Below are 13856 nucleotides of genomic sequence, written 5' to 3'. Positions count from 1 at the left end.
CAGGCTGTAAATGCTTTGGGAATTAGCTCTCCCTCATAATCTCTTTTAGGAAAGTAGTATTTGATTTATTTATTAATTTTTTCTTTCCTGTGTTTTCCATTCTGGGTTATTGAATTAACTGTGACTGTACAGATGACTTGCAGATACAGTGCTATTGACATTTTTCTTGAATGACTGATGCTTTTTTGGGTGATAAAATATCAAAGGGAGGGGGAGCCTGCATTTATGAACATATTGACACTGAATCTATTGCTATTCATTTATGTGACCCCATGGTTTCACATCTTATTTTAATTTCTAATGCCTTCCTCATTTCCTGTAATATTATTCACTGTTAACAGTGTTTTGCTTTTCATGCAGGCTACAAAATACATGCACATTGTAGTCTTCTTTGATTTTAACATCCCACATGTTGGGCTGTGTCTGTTACTGCCACTTGCTACACTGGATTTCTTAGAGCTGGCCTTTTATCTCTGTTTGCATTTCTCAGTTTCTTATCTCTAGGCCATTCCTTTCCCTTCTGCTTGTTCTTGCCACAGTCTCCTTATTGACTAACCTGATATCTTTACTACTGCTTATTGTTCATAAAGGTGATCTTGGCAGCTGCATTTTGTTTGCCAGTTAGTTCATAGCCCATGAATACTTCTTGAATGCCATTCTACATAGCTCTGTCCTGGTAATTTGTCTGTATCATCAAGTTGCATTCTGTGATTATTTTAGTTTCTGAAATACCAAGATTTAGCTCTGAAGAAACAGTACGTAAAAGTATGTTTTCCCTCTGGGATGATAAAATATTTTTGGTTTTCTAGGCATTATGTAAGTTGAGATCTCCTTATTTAAAAAGGATTTCTTCTTTAGAGTGCTTTAACTTTTATCTGTCTGTTTAATTAGTAATACATTTTCATTTGGATTTCTGTAAAATTACGGTAGTTATATCCACTGTTTTTCATTTTTATTTTGTTTCCTATTGAACTACCACTATTTTTATTTTAAAATATGTTTAATGATTTTACTTGGGTGCAAAAGTTTTTGAAATTTGTTAACATGTAGAAGGTTTACAAAAAGATGCTTTTGTATGTTTTTGTACTTTAAAATATCTGAGCAGATGTATATTCCTAGAAAAGGCTGCTCAGTCTGGATTTGGTTTTGTTCAAGTCTTCCTTGAAGTGTCTGGGGATTCTCTCGGCTGTAAAGGCAAAAGGAAAGCTGAGTAAATAAGCCAAAGTTAAAGACTTGGGAATTTTCAAGGAAAACTTGCAGCGCTGAGCGTCGACCACAAAACTTGTTGAAAACCGACTGTTGCTCTGTGCCACGTCCTCGTGCCGTGGGTTTGCAAGCGTGCGTTGCTTTATGACGTTTCTTCTTCTTCTTTTCCCGCAGTTATCCTCAAGAATTCCCGGAGAAAGGTGAGTCTCGTGCCCTATTCCCCGCCGTTCCCGCCGCGCGGATTTTCCAGGGCCGAGGCCGAGGGGACTGGCGCCCCCTGGTGCGGCCGGCGGGGAACAGCAGCCCCGGGCGCGCACATCCACCGGGGCCGCTGCCGGCGCTGATGGCAGGAGAGGTCGGTCTGGAAACGTAGCCCAGGATTTAATCTATAACGGGGCTCGCTGTGGAGCTTGTTTGTTATGAATTTAGTAGAAATGGAGCTTTATTAGCGAGAGTGCAGCCTTGCGAAAAACCATGTGATGTGCGTTTTATTTTATTTTATTTTATAATTTTTATTTTTTTTTTTAGAGGAAGTGTATACAAAATAGCTTGCTTAGGAGATAAAATTTTAGAGGGATTGCTTATTTCAGCCTTTTTCCTTAACGTTGCAAAAGTCTTAAATTCCATAGTGATGTTTCTTTAACCTTTTAATAGGATCATCTCGTGGCAATATGATATTGGCTTTCGATCCACACTGAATGAATGTTTTCACAGTGCAGCGGGAGCTCAGACCTTTAGCTGGAGAGGAGATGATTTAGTGTGCAAGTAATGAAAACTGAAGTGTGGGTTATCTATTGTCTTCTAGTGGAGTTTAAACAAAGCTGCAGAGTTCAGTTTAGAGAAGACTGAGGGGTTTGTTGCTACAGTGTTCTGTTCTGTAACTAAACCTGGAAGGGCTCTTATTTCCATGATGCTAATTCTTGAGGTCATGACCTACAGCCTGTGGATGCTGGTATGAGGGTCACAGTGTGAGGTCAAAAAAGCCTATGCAAAGCTTCACTTTTTGCAGTGGTTGAAGAACTGTCTGTTTCTGGACAAGGAGGTTCAAATGTGTAGGCTGCAGCGTGCCTCCTGAGAAAGTGAAAATATGTAAGTCATATTAGGCAAGTAATGTTGTAACAAGGCACAACAAGTTCATACATTTCTTACGCCTGTTTAAATCAAGTTACCCAGCCATAACAGTTCAACAGAAAGGGACAGTGCAACTTGAAACTTCCCAAAGATTACAGATTGCCAAGATTCTGTAAAATCCAACTATGTGATTTTTTTAAAAAATTGTATTGCAATAATTTGCTGGTTTTTATATTGCACCTCAGCACTGTTACAGAAGGTAAAATGTAGTTTCTCTCCTCCTCACGGTCCAACAGAACTGAGTGTGGGAAGTAAAATGTTACTTTATTAAGAAAATTGCTAATATGAAATTAGGCGGGGTGATTGTTTCATTTCAAACCTATCTTGCTTTGGGAGAGCATATTTTTGAAGATTTAATAACTTCCTGAGGCTCTGACTCTGTAATAAGCATGAGAGCTACCTACAAAAAGCAGAGTTTGCATTTACTGCTTTGTGTAATTTGAAGGTCAAGAAAATTCTAGTCTATTTACTTTCTTCATTGGTAATTTGATTCAGAATTTCTTTTCCAGTTCAACAAATTATTAACAAAAATGAGATTTCATTATCTCTAGCAAAATGGATGATTTGATTTGTATAGTCTGTAATTGTTACTGCATAACTTGCTGTGATTTCTGTGAAAATTATGTTCAGTCATTCTTTTTATTAGAGTACATTTGATTCTTAAGAATGATATATTGCCTTTTAAAAAATTATCGTGATGTATCTCTGGTTCAGGTCATAGAACTGTGTATAAATGCTGAGGCTTGTGAACACGGACACCTTAGTTTTCAGTATTTTTCAATAAAATGAAAGTTATGCCATTGTTTTCTGCAAGCAGGGATACATTTCTCCAAATTAATGTGCATTTGCTGCATGCAGGAATATAAAAAAAAGATTACAAGAAATAGGAGCCTGCAATTGCTTGAAAATTATTTGAGGGAATGTGATTCAGTGGTATGGGCTGTTGGTGTAATGTCCAGAGTTCAAGAAGTGTGTGCTAAACTTTATTTGGTTGTGTCATTCTTACTTTAGGATTGTACAAATTAGGCGTGACTTTTGTAGGTGTAGAACAAAGGACTCACGTGGAGATAAGCAGTCAGATTCTTGGCCAGCTCCTAGTGTAACAAACCACTGGCAGCAGCTGAGGGAGGTCAGTTTTTGTGCCCATTTTCATACCTCTGTGCACACCTAGACATTTGAAAAATGGAAAATTTGGAAAGTATTGAAAACTCAGAAGGCAGTGATGGTCAGTTCCACCCCCTCCAGAGACAGAAAAAATATCTCAACATATAAGGTAAAAAAAGGATAATATCTTTTAGGAAGAAAGGAGTGGTGGGAGCAGAAATTTGGAAATTACAGTGAAACAAGCTAGGAAGAATAAAAACTACTGTGTGTATTTAAACTCCATATTTACTGTTCTTGGTTTTGTGGTAGCAATCACTCAATTTTTAAAATGTAAATAAAATAATCTCTGTTCTGGCTGAAAGCGAAGGTGAAGAATGGTACATACTGTCATGGTATGTTATCATGATATAGTAGGTATACTACATCAGCTGTTTTCAAGAATCTTGTGAGTTGTGACCTGTCATCCTTTCAGAGGCATCCAGAAGTATTTTTGGAGACTGAAAGAAGTGGACTAACATTTTCAAAATTCATGTATTTCCTGTAGGACGTAATGATACTTGACTCTGCTCTCTCAAACAGCAGCTCCTTCAGCTTGTGAGTTGTCCCACAAGGATGTGTTGTGGGCATACTTTCCACTCCACCCTTTTTCATCACTGAATGTTTTTGAAGTCCCTCTGACTTTACACGTAGTGACTAGCTGGTTTGACTAAGCTATTTGTAAACTCTTGTTTTGTGAGCTTTGGCCAATAGCATACAGGATCCTGCCTATCCATAAGGATAAAGGAAGGAGGTTTGAAAGAATTAATAATAAAAAAATTAATGAAGAGCATGTGTGCACGTAGAACCAGGCTCCTTAAAACCATAATCATCCATGTGCATCTCTCTCAGAAAGTGCATACATATTTCTTTGCAGCCAGATTGATGAATCTGGGGACTTTCTTGAATCCTTCTAGAAGGAAGCCTTCTGATGTTGTCTGTCAGGTCAGATGCTGACAAAAGCATCCTTTGTGTCTATATAGACTGAAAAAAATGAAGGTTTTTAGGAGAAGTGGGTACATGTGCAAGTGAAAGACACAAAATTAATTGTATGAGAAAATATTTAATTCTCATGTGTGATGTGTTACCTGATTTAATGTTTTTACAGTTGTGTTGTTAATTTATGGATAAAGAAAGTCCATGTTGTTCTTATGATGAAAAATGTACAATTATATTTATATCCAATCCACTGGTCTTTCATCAACAAATAAAAATTATTAAAAATTGTTAGACATTTACTGTATCTATTTTATTCTTAAATTGAAGAATGCTGTAGCAATGTCTTTTTCTTGGACACTGCTGTGTTTTTTTCTTTTAATTTGAAGTATTTGACTGTTTATATAAGCAGTTTAAACAAAACTAAAAAGCTGTAGTCACACTCAAAGACCTGTTCTAGATCTTAGTATTGGGAAGAAACTTGAAAACCAAGTTAATTTGCATACAAATTGGATTAATTTTTATAAGACTAATATTCCACTAAGGGTATAAAAGTCTGAACTTTCTCAAAGATTCTGACTTAATACAGTTTTTGGCATTTCTCTCTGTTGAGATTAATTGAATCAATACTGTGACTGCCAAAATGTTTAGTTAAAAGAACCTTGTTTTCAATTTATGCTAAAAATAGTGCTAAAGTTGGCAGAAGCACCCTAAGCTCTAGAAACTGTATTTGTGTTTGAAGTTCACTTGCCATCTGTTCTGTGCATTTATTTTAGTAAAATATATATTTTTAATCACTTTTCACAAAATATTTTGGCTCAATGTTGAAAGTGAGACGCTGAAAGTACTAGCCAAATCGAGTCATACTATGGGAATTTGCAGAACCAGTTCCCCCTAAAGCACTCGTTGCACCTCGTATCTGATCTGCAGCACTAAATTATGCAGGAAAATATGACGTGACATTTTCTAACTAGCATTTTTCACTCTGATAAAAAATGATGATTGTCCACTTCTGTTTTTATTTCACTGTAACACAGTAGAGGGTAAATCTGTGTCTCTAGAGCTTTGGTGTTATTCACTATGTAATTATTGGGAGCACCTGTAGGAAAACTCTAGATGATTCAGATGCTTCTGGCTCTTGGCAGAGCAGAGTGTGTCTGGAGCCTGAGACCTCTGCTTCCTGGAAATAGTCAAGCTGTTAGAATAGCACTATATGCAGAGGATTTGTATTTTGGGTTTTTTTTTTTTCTTTCCATTTTTGTACAGAGGTCATATTTCCTTTTTATTTTTTTCCCCATCCGTACCCTATTTTTCAAGAAATGGCAGCAAGTAAAAGTCTCTTTGGGCTTGAGAAAGGGAGTCGTTATCTTATGGTCACCAGAGCTGCGTGTGCACACAAGTTCTGTATTTTGAAATTTTTAGTCTGTAGCATAAATACATTGTTAGTATTTAACCAGAAATGGGGAGGATATTAGTTGTTACCCAGTTCTTTGAGCATCATCATGATGTATTTCTGGAGAGACCATCAAATGCATTAAAGGTGTGCCAAGTACCACTCTATCCCAAAAGTCTGGGAGGTTTCACTGTAGGCAGGTCACTGTGTTGTCCCTTTCAGCTACACACAGCTGTTATATGTGAAGTGTCCATGCCAAGTGCAATTTCAAATAACATGAGATACATCCACCAGTGCAGCACAAAATGGTTTTGTCCTGATATGCATCATAAGAATGAGAGGTGACTCAGCAAGCAAAAGTTGCTGTTGCTTTTCTTGCTTGAAGGTATTTGCTTGCAAACTTAATGTTGTTTCAGTATTGTTTGGAGAAGTAGCTGCTAAAGAGTTTCCACTTGACCTTTAGAAAACAAGCCATTAAAAATCATCATGTTAATAGGGGACCCTAGAAGGCCCTTCAGGAATGAGTGCACTGGAGCAGACTGCATGGCAAAGCATGCATTGAAAAATTGATTGTCAGAAGAATCCAGTCTTGCTTGGGTGTCTGGTGGACTGGGTCAGTAGCATCTTCAAAATACAGGATGCCCCTATCAAGGGGGCTAAAGTAAACCCCTGCCAGCTTGAGAGCAGCTTTGTCTATTTGTTGTTATGAAAGACTGTGTAGTGAGAACCTTGCTTGGTCTGCTTGATGGCTTCATCCAGTCCTTTGTTTCGTGGGTTTGTACTGCAGCAGAGATTGGACAGGAGGAACTGATTTCAACCTGCTGTGACTTGGGACCTTCTGAAATGGCAAGAAGCAGGGTGGTTTGACCTACATGTCTTTTTATTTTCCTGAGTTGTTTTATTTCTCTTATACTTGAGCAGTTTTAATGCATCATTCTGTCTAGACATTTTTAGAAATAAATTGAAAGTGTTTACTGAGGATGTGAGCTAGCAAGCCTCTTTCAGAGGCATTGGCTGAAACATCTTGCTTGCTCTTTTTTAGAGTAAGTGGTGGAAGCAGTATCTTTAATGCTTAGGAATTCATTATTATAATCTCAGTGTTGCAGAAGAAAATGAATTCTTGGGGGAATAAAATTTGGATTTTTTAAAGGCTGGATTCTTACAATGTGCCTATTCATTATATTGTGGGCTTGTACCAACTAAATTTGTTTGAAGTATTCAGAACAAGGGGTAGGAACTGAAGTACAGTACTTATTACAATGAAGAAGGTTTGGTTTATGCTCCATTCCTAATGTGGTAAACTTACCCTTTGGTATGCATTATTTCCTAAATCAATAAATAAGCTGTAATGGAAAAGGTAGCATTTAATAAGGAATGACATTGTATGGGGTTTTCTTTTTTTTTTCTTTTTTTTTTTTTTACAGACATCATAAAATATTGATTCTGCTATCAATCCTGTAGGAGAGTAGTTTAAGTTGCAGAAACTGGAAAATAGGGTCAGTTCATGTACATATTTTTGTTATTGTGACTGTTAAATATCTACCTTTAATTAATCTATTTTCCCCCAACTTCCAGATAAATAATGTTATTCTGGCAAAACAAGAAACTATATTAATGAGCATCAACTCCATAATTATACTTGTGGCTGCATAACAGGGACACATTCATGTCATTTCTTTAGGCAATAACTTTTGTAAAGAAGTATTTTTAAACTGGTCATTAATTTTATGACCATAGAAATGAGATGCAAAATTTATGCTGTTGTCATTGGCAAGGGTTCAAGGCACTACTGACATTATGTGTGATTGTAATGGAATGGCTGCCAACTAATGAGTCTATAGACATTTTGTTTGAGCAGGCTTTGCTTTTAGATGTTTGATTAGGCAGCAATGCTTTCAATTATGCCTGCAAATTGTATTGAATACATTTACCTGATGCCCATTGTTGCTTTGTAGTTCGGTTTTCTATTACATAAGTGCAAGTTGAATGCTTTTCTTTAATTTATTGATGCTTTTTGTGTGTATTTTTAGATACTTGGCACCTGAAGAGAATAGTGGTTTGTGCTGCTCAACACTGACTCCTCTGACTGTTCAAAGAGTAACACATGGTGCTTCAAATGCAATTCTGACTGCTCTTACTCCATAGGTGGAGTATAAACTTCAATGCAACACGTTGATGGAGGAGCATGTGAAGTGGAGAAAGGGCAGAGATTGCTCTGAGTGGGAATGTAGGAAGCCTCTTTGTGAGCTGTCAGGAGAAATATCTTTATCTATTAACAACATACAGTCCTAAGATATCTTTTAACCCTGGCAGAACTAGGAGGCAAAAACCCCAAAATTGATACCAGAAAGTAGCTGTCCTTTTATGTCAGTACATAAACACATTGTGAAATGTTGCCTGTTAAAACGGCAGAGCACAATGAGTCAGCTCTCCTATTGAAATGTCTGCAGTTCTTCTGTATGAATTAGATTATTTAACAATTGGATTTTTCAGTGTATAATATAAATTGATGGAAACTATTATTTATTTGCTACTATTTTCTTTACTCTGAAATAAAAAATGGAGGATTTTTTTGTTCAGTCTAGTCCTGTATGAGTGCAGGTTACCTGTTACCTGTATCCAGAGTCTGCCACCTAGTCTCCACATTTTTCATGTAAAATGTGGGTACCTAAATGCAGTATTGTATGGCATAAGATTTATGTATTGGTTCTGAGTGTCTTTCTCAGTGAGGGCTTTTTTTCATGGCAGTCTTCAAGCCTTCTTTAGGATTTTACATCTACAGAATGCTTTGACCAATGTCAAGCTGATGAGTGTGTTGTTTCTTTCATAGTACTCTCAACACTTTTTTTAGTTGTTTTGTTTTAAGAGCATTTTGAATTTGGATATTGTAGACACAAAATGGAAATTTGTTTTATTATGAATCTACATTCAGTGTTGCCATGGTTTTTGTTGTTTCAAATACAGTATATAGCTGTGTCATGATTTTCATGCCAGATGGCAACTAAAGCTCATATAGTCCCTCACTCATTTGTCCCCACTGGGATAGAGGAGATAATCAGAAGGGTAAAAGTGAGAAAACTCCTGGGTTGATATGAAGTTGGTATAATAGGTAAAGCAAAAGCTGTACATGCAAGAAAGGCATAACAAGGAATTCATTTATCACTTGCCCTGGCTAGGCAGGTGTTCAGCCATTTCTGGGGGAGCGGGACTTCATCCTAAGTAACAGTGATTTAGACAATCATCAATCTAAACGTCCCCTACTTCCTTCTTTCCGCCCCAGCTTTGTATGCTGAGCATGGCATCATATGGTGTGGAATATCTTCTAGATCAGTTAGGGTCAGCTGTCCTGGCTGTGTCCCTTCACAACTTCTTGTGCACCCCAGCCCACTCACTGGTGTGGTGGTGTGAGAAGATGAAGAGGTCTCGACTCTGTAAGCACTGCTCAGCAGTAACTAAAACATGCCTGTTTTATCAACACTGTTTTTAGCACAAATCCAAAACATAGCCTGATACCAGCTACTGTGAAAAAAATTAACTCTATCCAAGCCAAACCAGCACAATCTGGGATAGGTATATGGTATGCCCTAAATATGTATGTATGTATTAAGAAGTCCCTTGTTTCTAGGTCACCTGGCTTTTATATGAAAGTAAAGCAGAAATGTTTACTGAATTTTGAATCCTAAGTATAACTGGAAAATGATAGTATGGTGATTTAGTGGAAGAGCAAGGTAACAGTGCAGCTATGCAAACTTACATAAGAAATTATGTGTTGCTGAGTGGGACAGAATTCTCTGGAGATGTTCTTTTTACATGTGTACTCACCTACTTGTCATCCACAAGTCTTATTCATTCAAAGACACTAAGGTTTGCCATTCAGCCCATGAATTATATGTGCTGGAGTTGTGGTGTTTGTGGAATTGTTTTCTTCTAGAAATACAGCCTAATATTTTAAATTTATGCTGGCACTTTGATGAAGGTTAGATAATAACATGTTTATGCATAGCTGATAAGGGGACATTTTTGATTGACAACCAGGGCTTACATATACACATATGGGGCTAGTACTAGAAGAAGTTTGGGGCAGGAAAACAGTAGGACAATTTTGCCATTGTATAGGTTGTGAATATCATGTTTGCTCTTTTTATATGGAGTGTATCATCTAATGAAGATATATGTAGGCAAAGAGAAACAGGCAACTGGTCTCCGGAATCTAAGTGTGAAAGATGATCATGCTGGTTATAAATAAGGCATAATATTTTCTGTTCATGTGCTATCTGCTCTGTGTTTTTCTGTTTAGAGGAAGAGTGGATTCTAGAGAGAAATAATTTACTTCTGATTGGTTTGACAGGTGTGATGAAGTGCAAATATTTTGATCAGATTAACACGATGACTGGCGTGCTACTGGGAGAGGACTATGTCAAAAATAGGTTGGAGTCAGGTTCAGATTCAGAGCAGTTGTTAAATGGCATGGAAGCTTGGGAGGAAGCTTCCCAAGAAAAGCATACTAAATTAATGAAGGCAAAACCTAGCTAGTGTTTGACAAGCTTTGAATGTAAAAAACTCCAGCAAAGCAGATACCAGGATTTGTTGTTTTAACTGCATGGAAATCTTGCTATTCTTTACAAACAACCATGGCGCTTTTTGGACATCGTCTCTGAATTTTCTATGTATTTCCATTATTAAATGGGAGGGTGTAAAAATCAGCCGTGGTGAGGCAGTCCTACTGATGAATGCAATTTCTGTATCTGTGAAGAATAATTTTTACTATGCATAGGTTTGTTTTGGATTCTTAGAAATTAGTTTTCCAATCCAGTGCTCCAAAAGGGAACACATAAATAGAGAAGGATATTTGGATGTCTCTGGATAGCTTTTTGTATTTGTATATACCAAAAGGCAGTGCTTTTCGAACACTTTTTGTTTTGCAGAACAATTTAGAGTTGCATGATTTTCAAGAAATTTGAGGGCCATTTAATCTATTGCAGCATCAACTTTATGATTCTGGTCTGATGATTTTTGTCATATTTAGTTTTTTTCTCCTTCACCAAGATTTTATTTGGATTTTTTAGGAGCAATGTAGTTTGTTATTTTCTCCCCTCTTCTTTGTGTAGATGTGTTAAACGTATCTGAGAAAATGTAATGAGTTTCAGGAAGAAAAAGTTAAATTTTGCCTAATTAGGTGAAAGCCTCAACTAATATTGATTTCACTCTATCTTTCCCAGACCTTTGCACTTATTCATGACACTGATCAGAGTGCATCAGATTAACTGATAATGTCGATTTTGTATCTATTGTAGCAGGACTCTCAGTTGGGCAAGAAATATTGACAGAATGCTGCATAAAGCCACAGGTTCATACCAGGTGTGCCAGATGGCAATTCCACTTCTAGTTTCATGGGAGCAATGCACACATGGTTTTGCAAGGCAGTGCCTCATTGCAGCGAAGAAAAGTAAAAGTGGGCAGAGGTCACTGCTGCCAACAGTACTTTGGCTTTTCCTGGGAGGGAAGTTGCTGCAACTCCATCCTACACTAGGACAGGCAGAACTTCGGAGCCTGGTGCTCTCCTTTTTGTCTTCTGCCAGTGTTTTCTCTTTCCCACCTCCTTGGTGTGGTGTTTCTTTCCCCCCTTGTGAGAAGCTGCCAGCTGTGCAGTGCTGGGAGCAGGTTCATTATATGACAGCATTTAGGGAAACCGCTCCAGCAGCATTCACACATCGGGTCAGAAGGTAGCCCTAGAACGGCATCGCTCACAGCTGCGCTGGAGCCTGCCGGTGTCCGAGACAAATAGGATTTTTTCAGTTCCAGATAGGAATTAATATCCTCATTACTATCGGAAATAGTTTTATTCTGTGTGTTTGTGTGATAGAGTGTTCAACTAGCAATGTGTATTGACTTTTGCAGAGCTGGAAGATGAGGAAGAGTCTGAGAACTCTCTTTCTTCACCTCCTGATAGCGTCTCAATAGCATCTGACCGATATGATAAAGAGGACGAAGCACCTTCTGATGGTATGTCACACTGTTTACCTTAGAAAGTACTAGATTTGCCAGTTTGCTATGAACTGATGTAATCTGATCCTCGTGATGTGAATGTTAGTGTTGGAAAACAGATAAACAGATAAGCAGCGCAGCTGGACACTTTTCTTACCTTTACAAGAACCTTTAAAGGAACTGAAGAGCTCTCTCTAGTGGTCCTAGAGCATAGTGAAGCTCTCTCAAATTTACACGATGTTTCTAAACTCAGGTTTTTTGATAACGAAGCGTCTTCTGTAGATACATATGTCTTTAAAGATAGATCAGTGGCTAAACCAGTATGAATATTTGTAGTAACAAATTGTTTGTTAATTCAACATTATCAGATTCTTGCTTAATTTTATTGTGCTACTTAATGGCTTACTGTATTATTTATCTAATAAATAATGAAACAGTTTATGTGATTGATATTTTTCTGCAAACTCCACGCAGAATAGGTTCATAAAATATTAAATTAATTATTCCTACAGTGTTTCCTTTCATTAAGACAGTCTTTTGTAGAATGTTTTTGTTATATAAATTTTAAGTTTGTGTTTGCATTTAAGCAACGTCTGCGCTTCATAGCTGTTTTCCATGTTGTTTTATTTTGTATTCATTAAGTTTAATGCTTAATGCAACTGTTCTGAAGACATGAACAATTGATTATTTCAACAGTTAACAAGCTTGCTTTAGGACAGTGTCCATATTTTTGAGATTAGTTTATTGTATACATAATATAAACACCTTCTATGGATAATATATGGCAGTAAATTAAGTACATGTACAAATAAATTAACGATGTATATTAATTTGTTGCACTGGAAGTTAGATGGACTTACTAGTGAATGATGTTTTCTGACATGATATGATGATCAAACTGTGCAGCTCCATCTCGAAATACAATTGCTGAATGAAAATATGCTTCCTGCAATGTAGCACTCCACATTTTATATTATCCAGATTATTCCCTTTGGAAACATAAATTGCTTTTATGAGGTATAAAATTATGTCTATTGCAGAACAGGGATAAGTCAAGTACATGCATAAGTGATAAACCTTCTAACCAGTGATTCAGAATGATGCATTTTTTTTAATGTCCAGAACTCTGTGAAATATATAACAATAATAATCAGAGGGGTTTTTTTTAATGTTGAGCTTATTGCATGTTGGCACTGTGACCTCCTACTAAAAAAAAATTAAAACCAGGCCTTTTTGCTCTCTGGTTGAAATGTAATTATCAGTCAAATTGAGTATGGCTTTTAGAAAACCCAAGCTAATTTTCAAAACTACAGATGAATGCAACTTTCTGTGTATTTATTTTTGCTTACAAACATAATCTTATCATTATTTCTAATTATAACCTAATAGCATGGTACTGATTGCATAAAGGGTATGTGACAAAATTATACGACTATTTAATAGGAGATATGATTATAGAATTGTTTCAAAACAGTTAATAAAGAGAAAAGTGGTAATGTTCATATCCTAAATAATGAATGGCTGGAGAATGCTGATGCAAGAATATGTGAAATGCCATGTGAGTTTGTACGGAGGGGTGATTAATTTTTAGCCTGTTTTGGAAGTTATGAGGGTGGGTATAATAGCTGCTCAGCAATATCTTGACTAATTCATACTGGTTTAGGTAGAAATATGGAGGGTGTGATTCTTTTATATTTGAGGTGATTTTACCTTGCTGGTCTTTCTGTGTTTTAAGATAAATCCTCTTTAATTTCCTAGTGGGAGTTTGGCACGAAGAAAATTTGAGAGAAAGTGATAAATTCTGATCTGTAAATGCTTAATATATTGGAGTAAACAGTGTTCCTCTTTTTCTCTTTGAATGTCTAATATGTCATTCATTCTAAGACCATTTTGATTTTAACATATATGATCCATCATTCCAGTCTAGCCACCTAGCCTGTGTATGAAAATGTATGTTGGGAAAAATCTTATAAGAGGCAGACTGATCCCCAGAGGTGCCATTTGTTTCAGTTCTAATAGGCATAAATGGGTTTGTTGAAGCTTAATACTGTATTTTAGTTTTTTA

General features: G+C 36.7%; 1 protein-coding gene across 1 annotated transcript in view; it reads left to right on the top strand.

Moving 5' to 3' along the window:
• Window positions 1-13856, top strand: part of SKAP2 (src kinase associated phosphoprotein 2) — a 116564-nt gene that overhangs the window by 8475 nt on the left and 94233 nt on the right. The window contains exons 3-4 of the mRNA XM_062502305.1: window positions 1381-1406; window positions 11705-11809. Coding sequence (XP_062358289.1) covers window positions 1381-1406; window positions 11705-11809 — 131 coding nt within the window. The remainder of the gene's footprint in view (window positions 1-1380; window positions 1407-11704; window positions 11810-13856) is intronic.

Source organism: Cinclus cinclus, chromosome 1, assembly GCF_963662255.1.
Source record: "Cinclus cinclus chromosome 1, bCinCin1.1, whole genome shotgun sequence".
Classification (NCBI taxonomy): domain Eukaryota; kingdom Metazoa; phylum Chordata; class Aves; order Passeriformes; family Cinclidae; genus Cinclus; species Cinclus cinclus.
The sequence above is the reverse complement of the archived record's forward strand: the minus strand, read 5'-3'. Positions and strand labels throughout refer to the sequence as shown.